Source organism: Tenrec ecaudatus, chromosome 13 (assembly GCF_050624435.1).
Source record: "Tenrec ecaudatus isolate mTenEca1 chromosome 13, mTenEca1.hap1, whole genome shotgun sequence".
NCBI lineage: Eukaryota > Metazoa > Chordata > Mammalia > Afrosoricida > Tenrecidae > Tenrec > Tenrec ecaudatus.
Genome location: NC_134542.1, coordinates 69,651,072 through 69,675,467, shown reverse-complemented (window position 1 = coordinate 69,675,467; position 24,396 = coordinate 69,651,072). Strand labels below are relative to the sequence as shown.

General features: G+C 43.8%; 1 protein-coding gene across 3 annotated transcripts in view; it reads right to left on the bottom strand.

Moving 5' to 3' along the window:
- The window catches only part of ABCB11 (ATP binding cassette subfamily B member 11), a 98,869-nt gene that overhangs the window by 20,556 nt on the left and 53,917 nt on the right, over positions 1–24,396 (bottom strand). The window contains exons 15-19 of one of the 3 annotated variants that reach the window (XM_075529512.1): positions 22,678–22,848; positions 21,283–21,490; positions 17,603–17,672; positions 12,509–12,611; positions 2,958–3,122 (exon numbers count right to left, since the gene is read on the bottom strand). In XM_075529512.1, coding sequence (XP_075385627.1) covers positions 2,958–3,122; positions 12,509–12,611; positions 17,603–17,672; positions 21,283–21,490; positions 22,678–22,848 — 717 coding nt within the window. Of the gene's footprint in view, positions 1–2,957; positions 3,123–12,508; positions 12,612–17,602; positions 17,679–21,282; positions 21,491–22,677; positions 22,849–24,396 lie in introns of all 3 variants that reach the window. The other 2 variants (XM_075529513.1, XM_075529514.1) reach the window with 2 other exon arrangements.

Genomic DNA, 24,396 nt, shown 5'->3' with positions numbered 1-24,396 from the left:
GCCTTTACAATCAACGATGATAAAGAATGAACTATTCAATGGAAAACTGATCTGCTCTAGACATCTTCACCGAATTCACAATTAAAAATAGTTTCACTTTGGATAGCTTCGTTATTAATCCTACGCTGGCTATGAACAACGTGATGATGATGAGTAGGATCCAGTTGGCCTCTGAGAGCCCCATAGCTGGACAAACTGAAACCCCTGGGGACAATTTCCAGAACTTTGTCTTTGCCTGACTTAGGCAATGGTGTCGCCTTTTCTTTGTTGTCCAGATGAACAAGGTGGTGAAATTCCTTAAGTTCTCTATCCAGTGAGTCAGAGAAGGAAGGAAGGAAGGAAGGAAGGAAGGAAGGAAGGAAGGAAGGAAGGAAGGAAGGAAGGAAGGAAGGAAGGAGAGTAGGAAGAAAGGAAGGGAGGGAGAGAAGAAGAAAGTGATTTGTCAATCTGTTCATGTAAATAGAGGAAACATTCCAGGTATTGTCATGGCCTGTGTGGTTCTCAAATAATAGAGATGATTTCTCCACTCGGGTACCTTACCTGTTTCACAGGTCTCATATATTACAAATATCCCATGACAAAAGTAATTAGCTGTCAAAGTATTGAGATGAATTTGTTCAGGACAGAACACAGTCACCGTCCATCTGAGACAGAGATTGTTGGCTCTAAGTTGTCAGAAGCTGAAAGATTTCCCCCTCGATCTACAGAAACTGTGAGTGGATGTTTGAGTCTACAATACGTAGGAAACTGTAGCTGCTTAAATTGCCTGCCCAAATACATATAGCTAGGAGGGAAGGAACCTTCTTCCAATCCACGGCTGGACTTTTCACCCCAGGCTTTTCTCAGCATGCTACACCCCAGTTGTTGTGTTTGGAAGATTTGACAGATTCCAAGTCAAACAGACAGGGGAGAGTAAGTCGGGTAAGATGCCTCTCCTGTGTATAAGGAGACTTAGCTACATTCGCATCCAGGATCCCGAAGGTGACCCATCACTTATTGCGCCCACGTTCCGCACTGTGGTCGCAATAAACCCAATGTGAATGTTGTGCCCGTTAGGTCTGTCGGAATGAAGATCGTGCAATTAAAAACAGGCTATTCTCTGAATGATAATTATGCCCTAGCAGTGGAAAACATTGTGAATCTACTGATGAATATGCGATGACTATGCTAAGAGGGAGAAAAACAATCTTCTTTATCAAAGAGGCAAAATAATAAAGTTTTTTTTAGCCTCGTCCACTTTGCAAATACAGCTCTGTGGGAATTTTGATAATGAGCAAACTGAATTTCACTAACTAGTTCAGTGTTAAGGAGCCCTGATGCGGAATGGGTTACACTTGGGCAACTAACCACAAGGTCACCAGTTCAAAAACACCAGCTGTTCTTCAGGAGAAAAATTCAGCTCTCTACTCCCGTAAAGATTCACAATCTTAGAACCCCACAGGGGCAGTCTACTCTGTCCTACGGGGTCTCTGAGTCGGGCCGACTCAAGGGCTGTGAGTGATCGGCTCTGCTATCCTGGTGCGGCGGCTCTCCCATCGCTTCGCCCGCGTTCGTCCCAGGACTTCTAGTGGCGATCACAACTGCAAGGACTGCTCTCGCTAACTACCATTAGCCAAGCGGATGCTTTAGAGGGTTACAGGATGAATCGGCCCATCGTCTCTGCAACTTCTCTGATTTCACAATGTCATTGACCTCTAGGACGGCAAGGTTAGAGAGCGTCTTTGCCAGTCATTTTAAAGTGGGCAGACTGAGGCCCAGAGGAGTGTGTGACTTGACCCCAAGGCACATAGAGAAGGGATCGCCCAACAGAGAATCCGGGGCTTGTTCCACAGCAGCTTCCAACAGGCCAGAGGGCCTCAGTCTTTACAGGAGCAAATGGCCTTTTTTTTGTCTCCTTCAGAGCTGCTGGTGGGTTTGAACCGCCAACCTTTCAGCCGAGGACTTGACCCATGGTGCCACCAGACGTTCTTAAGGCCAGGATAGTGTTTAATAAATGTTTGTGGTTATCATTATATTGCAATGAAATCAGATAAAACCGAAACAAATCCATGGCCACAAGTCAAGTCGGACTCGTGATGACTCTACCCCTGGTCCCTGCGACAGTAGGCCTTCACAAGAGCAGACAGCCCGGCTCTCTCCTGTGGAGCAGCTGGTGTTTGAACCACCGACTCTGCTGTTCGTAGTCCAATGCTTGACCCACTTCTATTCTTGTTAGGGGCCCATGTGTCAATTTTCTCCTTTTCCCCCACGTGACCGAATAGAAATGGCTGAACGGGTTTCTAGGCCGCACTCTTGCCAGGGAGAGGTGGCCAGTGTATTTCCTGCAGTGCCCCAGAGTGGGTTCAAACTGCCACCACTTCCGGTCGCAGCCAAGTGCTTCACTCGGGTTCCTCTCAGAACTTGCAAGAAGTGAAAAACTGACAAACGCTTGTTCTTTGTCCATGCCTCACTCCTCTCTTCCTTCCCCCTCTCCCTCACCACCTCCCCATTTTAATGGTGCAATCAGTAGGAGAGGGAAGAATTATACACTGCACGCGATGCCTGCTTCTCTCGGGCAAACTTTGTACGTTGGCTCCTCAGCAAGATCAGAAATGGCCCTGAAGTCTTTTTGTTTTATTAAACACAGCGGCCTTGCATGCTGATTTGGCCCACAGGGAGGTCAATCGGCCCTTCTAGTACAAAGTGCGCAGCCGCGGCCTCATTTTCTGACGGGCAGGAGGACTCTGTGACCCCCTGTCCAGCCCACATGAGTGTGCTCCCCCTTCCTTCCTAACCTTCTGATCAGAGGCACAAATGATTTCTATTCCTTTGGAAATGAGAAAAACAGAGTTGCCAAAAAAAAAAAAAAAGTGCTAACATGAAAACAGAACAAAACAAGCCCTCCTATCACAAATGTTACAACCACCGGCCGAGACCCAAGGGGAATACGAATAAAGCTAGCCCAGCTGCTCGCTCACCCCAAGAATCTCACTGAATAAGAAGGCATAGAGGGGCGTGACGGCCCCGTTGACAGCCGCACCCACAGACCCCACCAGCATGTACGGCCACTCGGCAGCATTGAACTTCAGGATCCTCCTGATTGGTGCAGGTCTCACGTCCTCTTCCACAGAAACATCCACGGCCTGGAGGAGAACGGGGTTATATGGATCACCTAACTCTCCACCCAGTCATTTCACACCTACTCTTTAAAAACCGTTTTATCAACATAAAATTCACGTACTATACAATTCAGTGGGTTAAATATATTAAAGAGTTGGGTAATCATCATCACAATCAATTTTAGAACATGGTTTTCATTTCTGTACCCATTAATTTTACCTCCTCATTTCCCCCTAACCGACCCTGCCAAAATCCTAAGGAACTATTAATCTACTTACTGTCTTTATAGGTCTATATTGACCTATCCCGGATTTTATATAAAGAAAATCATACAAAATAACAACAAACCCAGAACACCCTCCATCTAAAAGCAAACAGAAAGTAATAAAAGGCCTCATTCTGGTTCCAGTCGCCACGGGAGAGTTGCTGTCCAGTCCACACACTTACTCACGGTGACGCTACCTGTAATGGAGTGGAACTGGCAGCCTTTAGGGAAGTAGATGACCGGGCCTGTTCCCAAAGGCTCCCTGCCTTTAATATGGATGAAACTCTATGTGAAGCAAACAAAAGTAGTCCCAACTGGACCAAGAGAGAACCCCGCGATAATTGGAGAAAAGACAGGTTGTCATAGACCACATCTTACCTGGATCCAGCAGACAAGAAATAAAGATCAAGAATGTCACTTTTAGGGTGTTCCTGACTTACTCAATGTATTTTGAATAGTCTCTTATGCATATACAAATTGGACATTGAATAGGGAAGACAGAAGAAAAAATGATGCATTTAAAATATGACTTGGCAAAGAGTATTGAAACTGAACTACTGAATTATGAACTACTATAATAGACAAGCAAGTCTGTCTTGGAAGAAATACACCCAGAATGCTCCTTAGAAGTGAGCTCAGCATGATTCTGTTTAGTCTTATTTCAGACATCTTACTAAGAGAGACCAGTCCCCGGAAAGAGGCCATCATGCTTGGTGAAGCGGAGGAAGAGAAGAGAGGAGAGACTTTGACAAGTGGATGGACACAGTGGCTGCAACCAGGACCTCAAGCACAAGAACGAGCATGAAGATGGGGGAGGGCCAGGCAGTGGTACATTCTGTTGTACATGACATCATGAGGTGTATGCACAAGCATGTGTGTATGTGTGTAAATTAAAAGCTCTTGCTACTGAAAAAAAGAAGAAAGTAAGAAAACGAACAAATTTAAAATGGGTCAAAATGGAAAACAAAAAATAAGGTGTTGCCTTTTTACCTAAGCCCATCTGCATTAGTCTACTTTCCAATGCACTCTGATACCAAGGGTATTCGTCCCCTGGTCAAGGGCCAGAGGAGATACACCAGAGTCTGAATCCATTCGGGGGCTCTGCAAATGGATTGGGGGCGTTCACTGTCATCCATAGCTCCTGCAACCATGGTGCTCAGAGTTTAAGATCCAATAAATCTTAAAGTCTCTTCGAGCCTCAGATTGTATTATGTACAGACCTTGAACCACACAGGTTGGTGTGCTTCTCCAGTGTGGACTTAGCTGATGTTGTTTCTCTAGATCGTTGCTCATTTTAAGATGAGCCTTTAAGACGCTAGGCATTATTCTTTCTGTTAGCCAGCCACCATCTGATTTCTTCACCACACGTGGCTATATCACCCATGTCTTCAGTAATCACTTCATATGGGCACAATTTTACTAGACAGCGACCCTTGGGCCTTCACAGACTTAAGAGCCATGATTTGATTGGTAATGAGTAACCTCAAAGATCCATGCGATGTAATGGCTTCTTGTTTTGCAAAGATTGGTTTTGAATTGGACGTGGACTGAGCCCAGAGGACTGCTAATGACACCACGAGCGTGTGTGGTTCTAGTTCACCATCGCACATCTAGCATCTTTCAGAGAAGTCACCATGACAGCTCTTTGGAGGAAAATAACCCTCGATTAAAAATAACCGACTGTGCCATAGGATGATGCACACTTGTGAGTACTTGTCAGATGTGCCATTCATAAATATCAGGGATCTACAATCTGGTAACTGAGTAAAGATCTAAGGCTGGCTAGTATATCTGAAACAGAACGAAATCCCTTAAAATTGTATAATGTGGTGTCAACAGTTACCGTTCACACATTGTCCTTACTGTCAGTAATCCCTGGCTAGAAGTGACAATCTACATGAATGTCTGCTTTCACATTTTCTTAACAAGAGGTGAATTTATTTCTAATGTGGGTTCTTTAATTGTCATTAACATGGCAGCAGCTACACATTTTTATTCTCTCAAAGGCAAATGTTATGTAATGAACCCCATCATCGTTACCTGTCGGTCTTAATAAACTGGTGCTTGGTCTTCAGATGCCTTTACTCAGTACTTTGTTAAATTTATTACCCATTTTGTTTGAGAAAGGATTTTAGGTGACTCACTTAGATTGGTATTTAAGGTTTCTTTCTTTCTTTTTCCTCTTCGATTAAAATATACTAAAAAGATATCTATAATAAATTAGCTACAAAACTATTCACACTCTCATAATTTGCCCTTAAGATAGCTGAATATCAGATAGAGGCAATAGCAATGAACTTCAAATCCTTTCTCTCTGATGACAAAGTCAGAGGCCACATTATCAATTCCATTTAGGGAAAAGCCATATGGTACAGCAGGTTCATCACAGTTGCAAGCCAAGCAGGATGAAGGCAGGCTGCTCAGGCTGGTGATGGATTTGTTGTTGCCTCCATTTGAAGTGTTCTCTTGGCCTGCCCTCCTCGTTTGTACTTTGTCATTACTGCTCATTGATGTAGCCAGTCTGTCTGGTCAATTATTTCATCCCCATCAACTTATTCACTCTAAGAAATCAAGGCTAGAGAAGATGCCTAGGAAGGCACAGTTGACACAAAAGCAGAACAAACGAGCTTCTGGCTTGTTTGCATCATCTTCAAATTGGGGGTAATTGGACTAGGTTGCTCTGGGGAGACATTTCTCTGTAGGGTTCCCACATTTCTGCATGTCTTGTGAGCGGAAGCTTTGACTGCCTTTGTTCTATTTTATTTCCCCTCCAGGGAGTTTGTGTAGGAAACAGTCTTGGAAAACAACACGCCTTCCCCCACAAAGAAGGGCAGATGCATGTGCTGCATGGTGCAGAAGACTCGGGTTCCTCAACCTCAGGATTCCCTTCCTGTACCACACCCCACTTCATCGGCTGATAGCAGCTATGTCTCTTTGCATCGCCCTGTGGGAATATGGAGTTGAGTTAGGGAAGCCAAACTGTGGCCTCTTTTATGATGAGTCATGAAGTCCTTTGTCTCTGACCCAGGGATCGAACGTATTCTGTCAGTACCCATAGCGTTTTGACCGGCCAACTTGTTAGCTTGCCAGCAGAGCAACATTTCAGACCTTTCACACTGCTACACATTCCGGACCAGACTGTTCGCCAGATTCACAGGGAGAGATGATTAAAAAATACAAATTCTGGGCTCCAATCACCAGAAATCATGATTTAATGGGTACGTGTCTGAAGTTTGAAATAAATATTGCCAAATAAAGTCCAGTTTCTGAGACCTTGAGATCCTACCTGAGATGCTTTCCAATGCTAAATTTCTAGAGGTCTAGAATTCAAAGCCTGAGAAGTGCCACGCTGTGCGGTATCATCTGGAGGTGCCCTGAGAAACGCATAAACATGCATTAGCACTAGCACCAGCTACTGATGTGTCTCTTCCAACTCAGGAACCTCGGTGTTCTGGGTGGAATTGTAGCCCCTTGCAAAAGGTGTTTTAAATCCCAACCTACCCGTTGTAATCCCATTTAGGATCTTTGTTATGTTAACGAGGCAGGGCCTGGGTAGGTTGTATCCTGAGTCAATCTCCTTTGAGACATAAATGAAATCATATTTTTCATTTCAAAATGACCAGCAGCTGAGAGGGAGAAAGACTAGGCTCTTTGCTCCTACAGTGACAGTCTCAGAAAGCCAGAGAGGGTGGATCTGAGTCAGCATTGACTCGATGGCATTGCACAGGAGAACACACTGGAGCAGAGCGAGGCGGAGCCGAGATGAAGAAAGGTAGATGCTAAACCACAGGGGCTTCTCCAAGGAACAAAGAAACCGAACCTGGAGAGACCAGGCCCTTCCCCTACTGCAGAAAGAGAATGCCTTCCTTGAGAGCTGTTGCCTTGAATGCAGACTTGCAGCCTCTGGAACTTTGAGGAAATGCATGAGTGTCTGTTACAGCACCCACGAGAGCCGTGTCTCTTATGGCAGCAGCACACCTGGACAAAGATACTCTGTGTGTCAGAGTAAAAATGTGCAGGGACTCCCTAAGAAGATTAAACTTCCACATCTACTGGAAACACTGCCCCACAGTTAGCCATGATGAGAACCCCCTTATGATTCTGACCCGAAGGTAAACCTAACCCTAGCCATAACATCTCAGCCACTTGAATGCAATATGAAAAATTTTTTTCCCAGTAGTTCTTGTCCAAGGTAATCTAAATACTTTTCTTTTGTTCTACACTTAAGAAGTTTGAGTACAAAGGAAAATCATCTCTAACCTGCATGCCAAATACTCAACAATCAAGCCTGAAAGATGCAATGACGAGGGGTTGGCCTTCGATAACTGGGGCATGAATGATTTGATGTCAGGTGGAAGAACCAGAGGGATAAAGGACAGTGATACAAAAATATAACTAAATGTATTCTGCAATGAAAACTTACATTTCTCTCTCTTTTTGCAAAGCTGAATGTAAATGGAAGATGAATAAATTAATAGCAAAATAGATAACTCACTGCTATCGAGTCACAGCCATCATAGTGACCCTATCAGACACGGTAGAACTGCCCTTGTAGGTTTCCGGACTGTACCTGTTTAAGACACCCCATCTTACTCCCAGGTGGTTTCAAAGTGGTGGACTGATGGTTTCAAATGGCTGACTTTGCAGATCTCAGCCTGAGTAACCTGTTTGGGCCAGGTCCAGACCAGGCAGCCCCTTGCACCAGCCTCTCGAGAAGACACATGACCTGGCTGAACTTCAAAGCACTATACTTTCTATAGTGTGTTACACTGGTTTCTGTACGCTAAACCTCAGGGGTCTCCTGCCTTGAGAATGACTTTGAAGATTTCTTGAACAGAATAGTAAATGTGACAAAGGAGCAGAGTCTCCAGTCAAGCAAAGGCTCGGAGTCACTTTCCCGAGTCCTGTCTCTGCCTCTCTCTTGGCCAGTGGCCAAGCCCGCGAGGGTAAACTGACTGTGACGAAGTTACAGAGTTCTAATAGCTGAACCTGACTTGATAATTTTTCTAATTTCAATGGAAGAGATGCTTGGATTTCAGAGCTTCTAGCCTACAGGCTTTCCCTAATCCTGAGTTTCCCTAATCCTGGGAGAGCCTCTAGCTTCCAGGCTTTCCCTAATCCGGAGTTTAATTGCATCAGTATTAACTTTGACCCCATTTATGGGATTATATCAGTATTAATTCTAACCCTGCTTATGGGAACCAAGCACCTGGTTTAGAGAGAAGGGAGAAACGGACTGTAGTCACAGATAACTATGAGACCTTGGGTGAGTCGCCATGCTCAGAGTTTACAAGCACGAGATTCCTATGCAACTCAGAATCAATGCTATTAACAGACCACAAGGTGGAGATACCTCCTTTGCGCAAGTGCACCTTTTTGTGCAGCATTGCAACATAAGCACAACACTCTAATTTGCAGAAGGTAAGGTTAGGGATTCTCTCTCAAGGCTAAGACAAAGAAAGGCTTTGCAGATGTTTGGTTTGCAGGATTTAGTTATGAAATATTAAAATAAAACACCAAAGTGGGCACCATTTACCCACGCAATGTTATTTTGAATTACAAATTCCAAAAGCCGAATTGTATTGACCATGATTCACTCGTTCCCTTTTTCAAAAGTAATTACTTACATCCAGAGGATGATAGTCTAATTACTGTAAATATGAGGACAAGGAGGCTATGCATAAGATCTGCACCTCCTGGAGCATTAGCTCCTTAACTCAAGTGAAAATAAAGTGTCAGTGTTGGAAAATTACAGTCCTTTACATGTAATTGAGTCTAATTGTTCCCATTTCAATTTCTAATACTGATGAATAGGATACCATGTGCAATATTCTCTAAAACGAGTTCTTACCAACCACTTGGGTTTCCTTTTTAAAACAATGGCTCCCTGCATAAGCAAATGTGGCGAAGAAAGCGGATGGTGCCCGGCTATCAAAAGAGATAGTGTCTGGGGTCCTAAAGGCTTGAAGGTGAACAAGCAGCCATCTAGCTCAGAAGCAACAAAGCCCACATGGAAGAAGCACACCAGCCAGTGTGATCACGAGGTGCCCAAGGAAGGGACCAGGTATAAGGCATCATGCAAAAAAAAAAAGAATATATGTGTGTATATATATATATATACCATATTGAATGAAGGGGGAAGTGCAGAGTGGAGACCCAAGGCCCAAGTGTCGGCCACTGGAGATCCCCTCATAGAGGGGTATAGGAGAGGAGATGGGTCAGTCAGGGTGCGAGGTAGTACCGATGAAGAACACAGCTTTCCCCCAGATCCTGGATGCTTCCTCCCCACAACTACCATGATCTGAATTCTACCTTGCAGGGCTGGATAGGGCAGAGGTTGTACACTGGTGCATATGAGGGCTGGAGGTACAGGGAATCCAGGGTGGATGATACCTTCAGGACCAAGGTTGTGAGGGGCGATGCTGGGAGAGTGTAGGGTGAGTGGGTTGGAAAGGGGGAACTGATTACAAGGATCCACATGTGACCTCCTCCCTGGGAGAGGGACGGCAGAGAAGGGGGGGAAGGGAGACTCCGGATAGGGCAAGATATGACAAAATAACGATGTATAAATTACCAAGGGCACATGAGGGAGGGGGCAGCGGGGAGGGACGGGGAAAAAAAAGAGGACCTGATGCAAAGGGCTTAAGTGGAGAGCAAATGCTTTGAGAATGATTGGGGCAGGGAATGTATGGATGTGCTTTATACAATTGATGTATGTATATGTATGGATTGTGATAAGAGTTGTATGAGAAAAAGAAAAAAAAACAATGGCTCCTTTATGAGACGTTCCAGGCAGCATACGAACTAGGTGCCCATGCCACATCTCCAGGGAAGCGGATTGTCCTCTGAGGCTCTGCTGGGCCGTCTACCAGCTTCAGCAACCACATAAAGACCCTGTCTGTCCTTTCCTTCTTCATCTTCTCCCTCCCTCCCTTCTTCCCCTCCTTCCTTCCTTCCTTTTATTATCAAATACTCACCCAGAAACTGAAGAAATGCAGAAATTGAATATAATCAATCATTGTTGGGCTTGCAATTTTAAGGCAGAGCTTTCTCCTCTAAAATACACCGTGTCGTTGTGACTGGCAGGGCCATTGTTATAAATGAAACATCTACTTCTAGAAGGGAATCGAGACCTTAAAGGCAGGCAGTATAAGTAAACTACACCTGCTAAATATGCTTCCTCTCACTGTGATTCAGCCACTGCTCTCCTGGGGGAAAAAGTTCTGTTTCCTTTATAAACCAACACGATTGGATATTGAGACCACTATTCAGTTTTAACATGTTAACACACAAATAGACCCTTTATAATCCTCTGTCATGCCATAAGTTCAGACGTGTTCCCAAATTCCATTCTACATTTCCCCATTGTGGACCAACGTTTGCAACGGCTTCCGAAACGGAACCTCATGCTGGCATTTTATTGAAGATGATTTCAAATGACATCATGCACAAGGTGAGCCTGTAATGAAGTCATTCTCTTCTTTATTTGCAGGGATAAATCTTGCAGTTTGGGTTTATTAGATTGTAGAAATATAAAGTTTGATCCCAGTTCTTCAACCCTTCATGTGCCTGCTGGCACGAGGCACGAGGCTGGGTGTCACGCTTGATACAATCCCAGATAGAGCAAGCAACCAGTTTTGGGAAGCTGATCGCTCATTGGGGGGATGAGACAAATATCCACATAGGAAATAATCGAATAAGACTCAGTAAGAAAGCTACTACGAGGACATCTCAGTGCAAGCGGGTGGAGAATTGCAATGAGCGCACAGGGCTGTGCACTGGAATCCAGCATGGGGAAGGGAGTCTTCCGGGAGGAAAGATGCTCAGCTCGTGGGAAAGGGAGTACTTGGGAAAGCTTTGGAGATGCCCTGCCTTAGGAAGGAAACTTGACACTGTAATGTATGCTCGTTCCTCTGCTATCTCTTTAATCCTTTAAAAACTTGAACTATATGAAATTAGCACTGTTGGGTTAAAGTGCATCCTATTCGAATTCTTTTGAAGTTAGGTAGCCCAAACAGAGACCAGGGATGTGCATCGCCTGACTATCATGCAGAGTGTACTGGCAAGTGGATTATCGCAGGTCCAGTTAGGTTAAACTTTAACACCTTCTCATTTGATCTCATTTGTACAAAGAGTACAAAAAAAGAAGAAAATGTTCTGAAATTGATTGCGCTAATGATTATTCTTGCTATAAGTATTGAATTGCTTGATTTGTGAACTGTGTGTCAATAAAACTGTTTTATTTAAATATGGTAACTTGTACAAGTGCTAAACCTCCAAATTACTTTTTCTTAAACAAACACATTTACTAAGGTTATTGTAACTTAAGATTTTAAAATATTAGGAAATAGTGTTTTCAGATATTCCTAAAAATATCTACATATCGGAGGCCTCCAGTAAGTTCACTGAAAAGTTGGATTAAAAGAGAATGGCATTTCCCCAGGAACTCTTTGAAGCCCCTTGCTTAGTATATAATCTGCTTAAGTACAAAAGATTTTAGTGTTTATTACAATGATTCCTTTAAGAATTATTAATTTATCTATGATATTCTTTTATAATTATAGCTACGATACTTTTTATTAATAGATCATTTTATTGGGGCTCTTACAGTTCTTATAGCAGTAATTTATGCATCAATCGTATCAAGCATATTTGTGCACATTGCCACAATGATTTTCTAAACATTTACTTTTTATTGAGCTCTTAGTCTCAGCTCCTTGTGATTTCTTGATAAAGTATCATTTACTATTATTTTCACCAACCTCTGTCTCTCTTCCCCCATGATTTCTGTTGTTCATCCCCCTGAGGGGAAGGTGGTGGGGAGCTGGTTATGTGTGGATCATTGAGCATGGTTTCCACTTCCTCACCTCCTCTCCCCACCTTCCCCTACCCTCCTGGTATGGCTGTTCCTAGATTCTGTGACTATACATTTTTAAAACCAACAATCAGCTCATCTTTCTTTCTTTTAAGACATTTTCTTAAATGTAGAGATTTCATCAAGTCCAAACAGGTTTTCCCATTTAGTTTAGCTTGGTGGAACTAGACTCGATGTGTGTCAATAAAGCACACTTTCCTGTTGAAAGGGCATGCAGTGGTCCCCTGCACAGACTTCTCCTGTGCTCCCATGAGTGGTTGGTACCTGACCTTTCCGTCTTCTTCATAAGTAGTCTTGGGATCTACAACAGCTAACGGAGTTTCATGTCCCAGGTAAGAAAGCTGAGATTTGGAGCGCTGCCGGATGGAAGCTCTGCAAATAAACAGAAAGATGAGTCTACAGGTTGTAGGCAGGTTGGAACAGAACTTAGATGGCTTCCAAAATTAAATCAGGTGTGTCCAATAAACAGAAACGTGTGGACGGTCAAGTAGCAAAAAAGTCAGGGAGTTTCCTCGTCGAGTGTGACCTCACTATCCTTAAAACCCCAACACCACACATGCTGCTCTGATTACAGCCCATCGTGGCCCTGTGGGCAGAGTCGAGCTTGCCCTACCTAGAGGGTTTCCAGGACTTTAATCTTCATGGAAGCAGACTGCCACATCTTTCTTCTGCAGATGGGCTAGGGGGCGTTGAACTGAAAGACCTCTGGTCAGCAGCTGAGCACTTTAGCCACTGCGGCACCAGGCCTGCTTCTGATCTTTCCTTAACCCCAAACCAGATCCACTGCCTTTGAGTTCCTTCCTCTGCAGAGTGACCCCAGGGCAGAGAAGGACTGCCCTTTGGGGCTTCCAAGACTTTAAATCTTTACAGGAACAGGCAATCTCATCTTTCTCCCACAGAGTGGCTGTTGGTTTCGAACGGCCGGCCCTATGATTAGCAGTTCAGTTCACAGCCCACTGTGCAACCAAGGATCTCTCATCTATCCTGTAGGGTCGATTTGAATAAATACCATGGGGATTTGAAGGAGAAGGAAATGTATGGGGTGTTGTCATGAAAGGCTTCGTGGACTAAGTCACAAGGTCGGATTGCCGCCTTTGTAGACCAGGAGGCCTGTTTATTTCTGAATGAAGCCAGTGTGCGCAGCAGTATGGAGACAGGAAAGAGCAGGTAAGCACATGACAAGTATAAGAAATGACTGGTTCTGTTTGGGGGCTTGGTTCTTGACTGGAGATTTCTAGCATGGAACCTCCCATTGTCCTATAGGAGCTGCTGGCTATGATGTTGAGACAGCAAAGGAAGATGACTCCTGATATATGGAGCCAACCCTGCAAAAGCAGAGCTGAGGAAAGAAAAGAAATGGCATCTGTCTTGGACACATCACTGGGGTCCCCACTTTATCTTTACTCAAAGCCTCCTTGGACCATTTCTTTCTATGACCTCCTTCTTTCCCTTAAGGGTCAAACCAGGTTTGACTTAGAGTCACTTGCTTAGAGTCTTTAATGAGAGAATCCACGGCGAAGGGAATGACACGATCCAAATTGTGCTTTAGAAAACTTCATCTGGGTTCTCAAACTCACACGTTGCCACTGTGTCATCTCTAATTCATATCCACCCTCTAGGACAGGGTAGAAATGCCCCTGTGGGTCTCTGAGTCTGTAACTCTTTATAGGAGTAGAAAACCTCCTCTCTCACCCTCAGGGAGCTGGTGGCTTCAAACTGCTAACCCTGTGGTTAGCCACCCAACCCATAACCCGCTGTGCTCCCAAGGCTCCTTCGAGGACAATATGATGTGTTAGAGATGTCACTGAGTGCAACCTAGACCGGGCCATGTGTGTGTGTCTCATTTGTGTCCAGGAGAAAGCAGACTAACCTGAATATCAGAGAGGAACTTGCCTATCACATACTCATCAAACCTTCTTGAGAAGTCAGGCATGCCAACTTGCCTACTCTAACTTGTTCCTGTCTTCTGCCGATGGCACTGCCACCCTTAGCCACCCTGGCTCAACATTCCAAATCCAGGAAATAACGTGAATATTTTCTTTTGAGCCTCTTTAACCAACTTTCAGTAAACAACCCTTTTGACTAAGCAATTCATATCGTGAAATCTTGACTCAAAGCACAACTTTGAATCAGAGGGTCTACAAGAGTAAAAGCAATAGTAGAGAAATACACTATCATGACTAAGAGTCTCCCTCCTAACCTGAGCGGGGGGAGGGGGGATGCTTTTGGAAAGAATTTTCATGCTCCCAGGAATAATTCTCTCTTTTTGGAAGAATTCTTAATATACAGAATTTCAGCATGAAAGAAACTATTTTATCGAAACTTCTAAGGGAGGACACAAGACCAACATTCTTAGTCTTGTTCATAAGAACCCACACACCACACGTTTTGAAACTGACTCTAGTGGCCCACGCATTGACCTCAAATCTTTCATCTCCCTTGCTCTCGTAGATTTCAGCCCATGTCAGGTCTCACATATGACCAGCGTTGAATACTGCTCACCCTCACTCCCCAACCCACCTGTCCTGAAACTCCCCAACCATAGACTCGTTTCTTCTGCTTAGGTAATGAAAGTCAAGATATCTTTTCCAGAATTTGTGGAGATGGGGATATCACCATCTGGGGAAGTAGGGTAGGCGGTAGAGCTGATACTTAAAGCAAGAGGTAGACAGGCCTAGAAAGCAAACCCAAGACACTGGAAACCACGGGAGGGGTGTGTGGTAAAGCAGGAGGTGTCAAGACATAGTGGAATTCTCAGTTTTGAGCATGGGAAGATATATATGCTTGGCTCCCTTAATTTTACTACTTTAATCTTGTATGTCTGAAAGCTTTCTTCCTTATTCTCAAAGCCATTCTGCCCATCGGCTATCACCACTGGCCCATAGCAGTAAGCAGCTGGGTGGCTGCTCCCTGTGACAGCAGTTCCCTTCTGAGAAGGTGGCCACTCCCTGGGGAGCCAGTTCTGACTCACGCTGACCCCAGGTGTGCAGAACAGACCTGCACTCCGGAGGGTTTTCAGGGCGGTGACCTTTCAAAATTAGGTGGCTGGGCCTTTTTTCTAAGACATCTCTGGATGGGTTTGAACGCATTAGTAGCTTTGATGTTTAACTGGTTTCACAAAGAAGGGATTCCTGATTTCCCTTCTAGTCCGCCAAGCATATCAGCGGGAAAACAGCACCACACCCCTTTTCTGCCACTCCCCTGTTCAGAGGCAAATAAAGACAACTCATATGAGGGCTCACTGTGCTCTTTCTCTTAACATTATTATTTGGGAAATTGGTTGCCATTGCTCATTAAATTGTTCTTGGACTTAAAATATACAAAGGAGGGACTTTGCCATCAGAAAGATTGAAAGCCCAAACAATAAGATAAAATTAACCTTTCATGTAGTCATCTTTTGGCACAAAAATCTGTCAACATACACAAGGGGATATTTTTAACAGCGCTTCTTCTTGCTCCAACTTAGAAAGCGTGCTCTGGTGGAGGCTCACAGAGCCAGTTCTGTGTGGGTGTTACATTTCTGGATCTCTCCGCCGAGTAACCAAAATGCAGGGTTTGTCGATTCTTACAGCCAAATGGAAAATATTTATAGTAAAATGATTTTCTGGTTCTACTAGTAAACTGTCAGCCAATGACCTTAAACAGGTAGGACTTTGTTCATCTGAACAGTTAAGAAACCATTGACTTCTTGCCGACATGCCTACAAGCTGACCCTTCTACTTGAGCTTCCTATTGAAAATCTCAGTAGAGAGTCCTCCCGATTCTCTGTGCTTAAGAAGTTAGTTGGATCTTTAAGTTACTACTCTTATGACCCTCATAATTTCGATTTTTTAAATTCCATATAGAAACGCATAATTCAATGTAATGCCAGGTACGTGCAAAAGTTGCCCAAGAGTGTGGTGCATTTTGTCTTTAAGCTCTCACTTTTGGGAGTAGGGTGGACAAACTGCAGTACGGACATGTGGCTCCGAAGTAACACTGCAATATGTTAACAGATATCATTCAGATAGTGGTGATTGTATTTGTTTGTAAAAATCTATGTGTGGCTCTTAAATAACTTTTAAATTGTGTGAGGGACAGAATTGACTCCCCCATCTCTGTACTAAAGAAACATAAAACTGCTGTGTGAATATTTTCCAGATAAAATAAAACTAGCATTTCCTTCACATTTCTCCGAATAAACTTGTTCTCAGGATGTAAAACAGGAACCCGAAGCATGAACTCAGTGAACTATTTTGAAAATACATATATATTTAAATCCTGTTTGAATGATTGGGAGTTGTTGCATGATTTTTTAAACAGTTATTTTCAGTAAGTAATTGTTCTTCTTGAACAAGAAGTTCATATAGTCACACCTTTTCCCAAAGCACAGTCTTGAATTAAATGTCTTGGAAAAGGTAAAGGTGCCCTGGTGGCCCAGTAGGTTAAGCCTTGGTCTGCTACCTCCAAGATCTGTGGTTCAAACACACAGCTGCTCTGCAGGAGAAAGATAAGACTGTATGCTCCCATAAATCTTATCAGCCTCGGAAACCCGAGAGAGCAGCTCTACTCTGTCCTGTGGGGTCACTGTGAATTGGAAGCCACGCAAGGGCACTTGGCAGAGAAGCGGTCACAGAGAGATAAGAAGTCAGTGTCTACCAGTAGCCACCCAATGTGAGACATAGAATCTCGGGGAAAAAATCTCATGAACCTAAACCAATGCTCCTGGGTGGAATTCTTAATACACAGACTTTTTGTATTAAAGAAACTATTGTATTGAAACTTCTAAACCAACATCTAAGACTAAAAATTGTACATTTTTGAACAAAAACATACTCCAAAAAAGGGCATTTTGAAAGTAAATGCCCTTATATTGATCCACAGGAAAATAAAGATTTTGTGTTTAGGGAAATCCCTTTTAGAAGGTATGAGACACGTTTGCTTGTTGCTGTTTCATTGCATCCCTTCAGATGGATTACTCTGGGACAGAAGGGTTTGAAATTGGATGGCAAGTCAGTATGTTCGAGAGTGGAGCTAAAGGAATGAGTCTGACCTCCATGCCTTTTGTAAGAAGACACTAGACAGATTTTATTGTGCACCATCTCTTTTCTCATGTCAATAACAAGCATTTTAACTCTTTATAGACTCTTTCAATCATGACCCAATAGACCCCAAAAGACGAGAAGCCAATGTCAAACAACACCATGAAGTAGCATCCGACAGGTCAACAATCGACTTCATTTGCATCTTCATATTACACAAAACATGGGACTCTGTTTAAGACTCCCTTACTGCATATTGAGATATTGCCCAAGGATCCCAGTGGGAAGGAGAAGTGAAGAATTTTAGAAATTCCATAACTCTGCCCCATGGCTTGAACTTACCTTAAGCTAGCACGGTAACTTCCTCCGCTAAAGGGTTCATTTCGCTCAAGTGAAGCCTCTTCCTTTGCATCTTTTTCTAGTCAATACAATGTGAGTGATTATTCAGGGCATAGAACAAACATACTATTCATAAATAGAATTAATAACTATGTTTGTCTAGACATAATTACCCTGCCTGGCACTGAAACTTTTACTAAATAGATTGTGATAAAGAAGATTGCAATCACCCAGCCCATTCTAACAAAGAATTTCAAGCTACTGAGAGTGAGTCATTTGAACCATCTGACCGCCTGTGTTACTTCCTGATGGAGTACTGGGCTGCTCACCACAAGATCTGAAGTTCAGGTCCACCAGTACCTGCATGGGAGATCTGAGATTTCTAGTCTGCACTAGACAGTCACTATGAGTCGTAGTCGACTCACGGGCAGTGAGAATTTGGACCATGAATCATGAAAGAAGAAAAATGTAATGGAAGCCCATCAGATGTGGCAGAAAGTCACACACACACACACACACACACACACACACACCACCTGCTTTAAGTCTGTGCAGAACCAGAGTTAAATATACAAAGGGGTACCCAATAAAAACCAGAATTGCACTGTGCAGAGAACACGTTTCATCATACACATTTTTCCCACTAAGTGAGCATGTCAAGGAGCTCGCTCTGAGTGAGTGCACCCAGTGGCGTCACCTGGGAAGGTTCTCTCTGGTCAGTGAATTTCTTCATTAAAAACAGTTTTGCTCAAACCTCATTTCTTTGTGACGGCTGATTTAAGAAAACAGTGTGCAGCTGTGAAATTTTGTTTCCTGCTTGGGAAAATGTGACAGAAACTGTTGTGATGTTGAACACAGCTTACAAGGGCAGCGCTATGGGAAAAACTCAAGCATATGAGTGTTTTTTTCTCTTTTCAAAAAAGGTAAAATGGTGATTGATGACAAAGCTCATTCTGAACATCCATCAACTTCCTGAACAGATGAAAATGTCAACTCAGTACATTTGGAGTTGGTTCCACCAGGTCAGAGTGTTAATCATTTAGAGCTTTCCATTTAGAAGTTCTGAAAAGATTGTGTAACAGTGTGCAACAAAATAAAACACCTGATTTGTGGCAGATGGGGGACTGGTTTGCCACCATGATGATACACCTGCTCACGCAGCCATCTCAGTGCACCAGGTTTTGGAAAACACAGCATGCCTCTCTTGTTCCTTACACATTACTCACCTGTCCTCACTCCGTGTGACTTTACTTTGTTTCCTTGAATGAAGAGGGACATGAAAAGAGAGCCATTTGCCGCCATAGAAGAGGTGAAGAAAAAAACAAGGGAGGTGCTGTCAGCCATCCAAACAGATGAGTTTGAAAAATGTTTCCAAGAATGGAATGGCAGATTTGACAAAAGTATTAAGTGTAATGGAGAGTACTTTGAAGGTGATAAAATTGTTTTGTTTTAAAAAAATTAAATATATACCTTTGAAAAAAATTTCCGGTGTTTATTGGGTACCCCTTAGTTATAGTGAAATGGTAAACAAAGTGTGGAGTGGTTGATTCATTTAGGTGTGGTAAGCACTGAGTGTGGTAGCTGGTTTGCACACATAATTTGCTCTTGGCTACTGACTGAAAGATGGGAGGTTCAAATCCATCTACGGCACCATGAAAGAAAGGCCTAGTAATCTACTACCATAAAAGAGTCCTGGTGCCCAACAAGCCTTGAGGATGATATCCCTGCTCAGAGCAGCTAATGCACAGAGAGGACCATATGGCTGGCCCCACTACAAGACATGACATCCCTTACTGACTCATAACCCTACCGGGGACAACACTGGAGACACAGTATGGGAACTGCATCCCATCTGACCCCACCACACTGAGGCAAAACTCTAAGGGCGTGCAACAGAACAGCAAGGGGAGCAGACCAAGTAAGTCCTGAGGGACTACCAAAAATCGACTTTGGGGCCAGGCCTCCTAAAGGTCAACAAACAGACCTTGAATTATTTACAGGCTTTTCTCTTTTTTGTCACTGGTTTGTTGTTGCTGTTTTGTTTTCTTTTGTTGCTTTGTTTTGTTTTTGTGCATATTATTATCTCTGCAGGTGTATTTAAATAAGATAGGTGGGATAAACAATCTGGAGGAGAAAACAATGGGACCAATAGTACTTGTGGGACATGGGAGAGGGAGAGGTGGGGGAAAGGGAGTGGTATTAACAAATCCAGGGACAAGGGAACAACAAGGGATCCAAAATCGGTGGAGAGGAGGGTGTAAGAGGCCTGGTAGGGCTTGATCAAGGGCAATGTAACCGAGAGGAATTACTGAAACCCAAATGAAGGCTGAGCATGATAGTGGGACAAGAGGAAAGTAAAAGGAAATAAAGGAAAGAACTAGGAGGCAAAGGGCATTTATAGAGGTCTAAATACTGGCATGTATATATGTAAATATATTTATATATGATGATGGGGAAATAGATCTATGTGCATGTATTTATAGGTTTAGCATTAAGGTAGCAGATGGACATTGGGCCTCCACTCAAGTACTCCCTCAATGCAAGAACACTTTGTTCTATTAAACTGGCATTCCATGATGCCCACCTTCCTGATATGATCATTGAAGGCAAACGGGTACATAAGTAAATGTGAAGAAAGCTGATGGTGTTTGGCTATCAAAAGATATAGCATCTGGGGTCTTAAAGGCTTGAAGGTAAATAAGAGGCCATCTAGCTGAGACACAACAAAGCCCACATGGAAGAAGCACATAGCCTGTGTGATCATGAGGTGTCAATGGGATCAGGTAGCAGGAATCAAAGAACAAAATATCATATCATTGTGAATGAGGGGCAGTGCAGAGTGGAGACCCAAATGCCATCTGTAGGCAACTGGACATCCCCTTACAGAAGGGTCTCAGGGAGGAGATGAGCCAGTCAGTGTGCAGTATAGCAATGATGAAACATACAACTCTCCTCTAGTTCTTTAATGCCTCCACCCTCACCCACTCCACTATCATGATCCCAATTCTACTGTACAAATCCAGCTAGACCAGAGATGTACACTGGTACAGATAGGAATTGGAAACACAGGGAATCCAGGACGGATGATCCCTTCAGGACCAGTGGTGAGAGTGCCCCCAATCAAATGAGTTTTTAAAGGCCTGGGAGCAACCCTTTGGAGTGAGAACCCCCTGTAGCATGCAGGTCTGCTCTGAAACATGTGGGGTCGCCGTGGGTGGAAACGGACTTGATAGCTATAGTTTATTGCTATGATACCTATTGTGGTGTCGGCGGTTTGGTTTTTAACCATCAAGTCTGAGAATTCAGTTTGAAGAAGAGAAGGTACAATAGGGCCTAGAGTATCTACATTAATTAAAATGAACCAGTACTTTGTCATTTATGAATTCACTCAGCCAACCACACTGCAGGCAGGACTCTCTAAGAAGCCACCCTATTTGCAAAGTATTAAGAAAAGGCAGTTGTATAATAAAAATGAACTGGTTTCTAGCTCTATGACTTGATCAAGTAACATGATCTCCCCTGTCTCAGTTCTTTCCTGTTTCATCTATAAATAGGGGGAAATCATAACACCTGCCATGGCTCTTTGAGAACGAAGAGACAATATATATTAAAATGCATACGAAGCCACAAAGCAAACTCTGCATTTGCTCTTTTTAATGCACAAGTGCACAAAAGGGAAAGACACTTGCCCTGAACTTCCTTTTCCTTCAGGGCTTCATCTCCTTGACTTTGCAAAGTCACCAGAGTGAAGTAAACTCCTTTTCTTTCCAACAGTTCTTCGTGGGTGCCTCTTTCCACAGCGAGGCCGTGCTCAAACCCAATGATGACGTCTGCAGCTCTGACCGTAGACAGGCGATGGGCGACGGAGATGATGGTGTGCTCATGCTGGATCTGCCAAATGCACGAGGAGCCATTAGACGAGACTGGAAGGCCTGCTCTCCTTTGGGTCATCTCAGACCCAAATATGCCAGGGGAAATCCTTAATAGGCTATCAGATGTCAGGCACGGTTGGCAGCTCAAAGTAATTTTAACCACACAGTTTGAGACATACTGAACAACATTTTTGCATTTTCACGTGCAGTTTCTGGAAGTACTTGGTAATTGTCTTTCGATGAGACAGAGGATGAATTATAATCTATCCGTGTTTTCTAAGCAGCTCCTCTGAAGGCATCGATTCCTGTAGCGTTCAACTACGTTGATTCTCATTACCTGGGGTAATGTTTCTACGAGAGTCTCCATGAACTCTGGACTCCGAATTCTGAATCCTCATTCTGGTGGGAATGTAATCTTGCACTCCTGCAACCTCTGGTCACCACATTCTATCAACTCATCAATACCTATCCTTGTTTTATGTGGATGTTTTTTTCTTCTGTAAAGGGAGCGTCTTACCAAAAACTCAAAAACGCACTGCCATCGAATGGATTCAGACCCTTAACGACATATAGGGCAGAGGAGAACTGCCCTGGTGAGTCTCCAAGGCTGCACAGCTCCATAGGAGTAGAAAGTCCCCTCTTTCTCCCACAGAGCCAGCCGCTGGTGGCCACGGGCTGAGTCTGTGGGTGACAGCCCCCTTTGGAACCAGTTGTACACGCAGGGCTCCCTCGTGTGGCATGCAGGGCTGATTGATGAACTTACAGGCAACCACACCACTCGTGCCTGAACAAAGGTTAGCCAACACACATATTTTCTGCGTAAGGCCCATCGCAACCCCTTGTGTTTAGGAACACTAGACAACACTTCACTACTACACTTGACAAAACAGGGAAAGGGGAACATCACTAAGTAGACGACAAACAAACAAACAAAAAGGTGCTTAAAGTTCAGGCGTTGGCTTGTTTGAATTCCACTGGGAACGTGTCCTCCAAGCAACGCCGATTGCTCACCCCTCTGAATCTCTGTGAATGATAGGGCAAGTGCCACAAGGATTAATCTGGGGACACAGATAACTTCTGGAAAGTAATTGAATTCCTAAATATGGAATCTAAAGACAAGTGGCTGGCCTGTGTGTTCCTTGGTGAGCAGCGCTCCGGTTCCCCGGGGTTTGAACCCCAGGACGAGAACTCAGACTCTCCACAAACCTTACTCAGGGCTCTCTGCACCGTGGCCTCGCTCTCGTTGTCCAGCGCCGATGTGGCCATGTCCAGAAGCAGGATCCTGGGGTTGCGCACAAGGGCTCGCGCAATGGCTACCCTCTGTTTCTGCCCACCACTCATCTGGCCTCCGCCTTCTCCAACAAGGGTGTCAAATTTCTAGGAAGAAGATGACACCAGTAACAAAGGGACATCCGTGAAGGCTCCTTGCTTCCTCCCCACACCTGGATTTACATAGCTCCGACTTACCCTGGAAGAAACTCCCTTTCCCGAAACCGATTGTTGGCCGTCCAATCATTGTGTGTATAAGATAAGGAGATTGATTTATGTATTCAGTCCCAGGTTCAGTGGACTGCATACAGGTTCCTCTTTAGCCCAACTTCAAAGAAAACATTTGCTCCAAAGTAACAATTGCTATTGCTTGTCAGGTCTTTTGGCTAATTGCAAGTGCAAAGTAAAAAGTGCTTAAGGTTCCCAAAAATACACCTTAGATGGTGAATACACATAGCAAAGCCTTGTCTTTTCTCTCTGTGTGTGTCAGCACAGCAAAGCACAATGCCAAAGCTGTCCTTACCTGGTGAGTGACAGATCAAGCCAGGTTTGCAATGAGGAGACTAGCAAGAGCAAAGACTCACTGAGACCGGATGTGCCTGGCACTACATTGGGATCTGAATCATTGGTGATCAGACCACTGTCTATCTTGCTTATTATTAGGCAGCATTCTTTGAGCGCCTACTATTTGTAAGGTATGTGCCGAACCCTTTGCACCCATCACTTAATCCCCAGAGCCACCCTGCGATGGGAGGCCTGCTGTGCTCCTCAGATTGATGGATGAGCAAAAAGGTAAAGTAACGTGCCCAAGTTCAGAAAGGTTGTAAGTGGAGAAAGCGGGATTTGTAATGAAACAGGGTGATTCTTATACTTTAGACTATTTCACCATTAGATTAGATGTGATGACGAAGACTGATAATCGGAAGGGTTCACAGACTCTGAAGCCAAATTACCTGGATGCAAATCTTTTCTCTGATTACTTGCTATGTAATCAGTATTGCCGGCTGGTGCAACCCATACAATACACTGAGCTGCTAATTTAAAGGTCGGTGGTTTGAATCCACCCTGAGGTACTGCCCATCCTCTTTTTTATTTTTAACCAGACACTGAAAAACTTATGGAGGAGAGTGTTCTATGACTCACATCTACAGGTGGGGAGAGGAACCTTAGCATACTGAATATCATCACATGTTGTTAGTTATCATCAAGTCAATTCCAACTCATGACCAATAATCTTAAGAGACTTGTGTCTGAAAAATCCACCTATGTAAAATAAATCTGTATTTTTCTGTTGTTATTTAGAATGAATATAAATGCAGAGTAGTGTTCAAATATGTGAAATGCCAGACTGATGTTCACTATCTTAGCTGCCTAAACACAAAAGCCAACAGTGACAGAGATGGGATAGGACAAGAGCATGGGGCAAGTTATTGCTCCCTGGTCAATTTAGCATCTGGTATCTGGATCGTGTAAACAGTTAAGGACTTGGTTGCTTCCTGAAAGGTTGACAGTTCAAGGCCACCCAGAAGCATCTCGGAAGAAAGGCCTGGCAGTCTACTTCTGAGAGATGACAGCACAGAGAAGGCTGTGGAGCACAGCTCTACTCTGCACATGCAGGGTCCCCAGGAATCAGCAGGGACTCAAGAGCAACTGGCG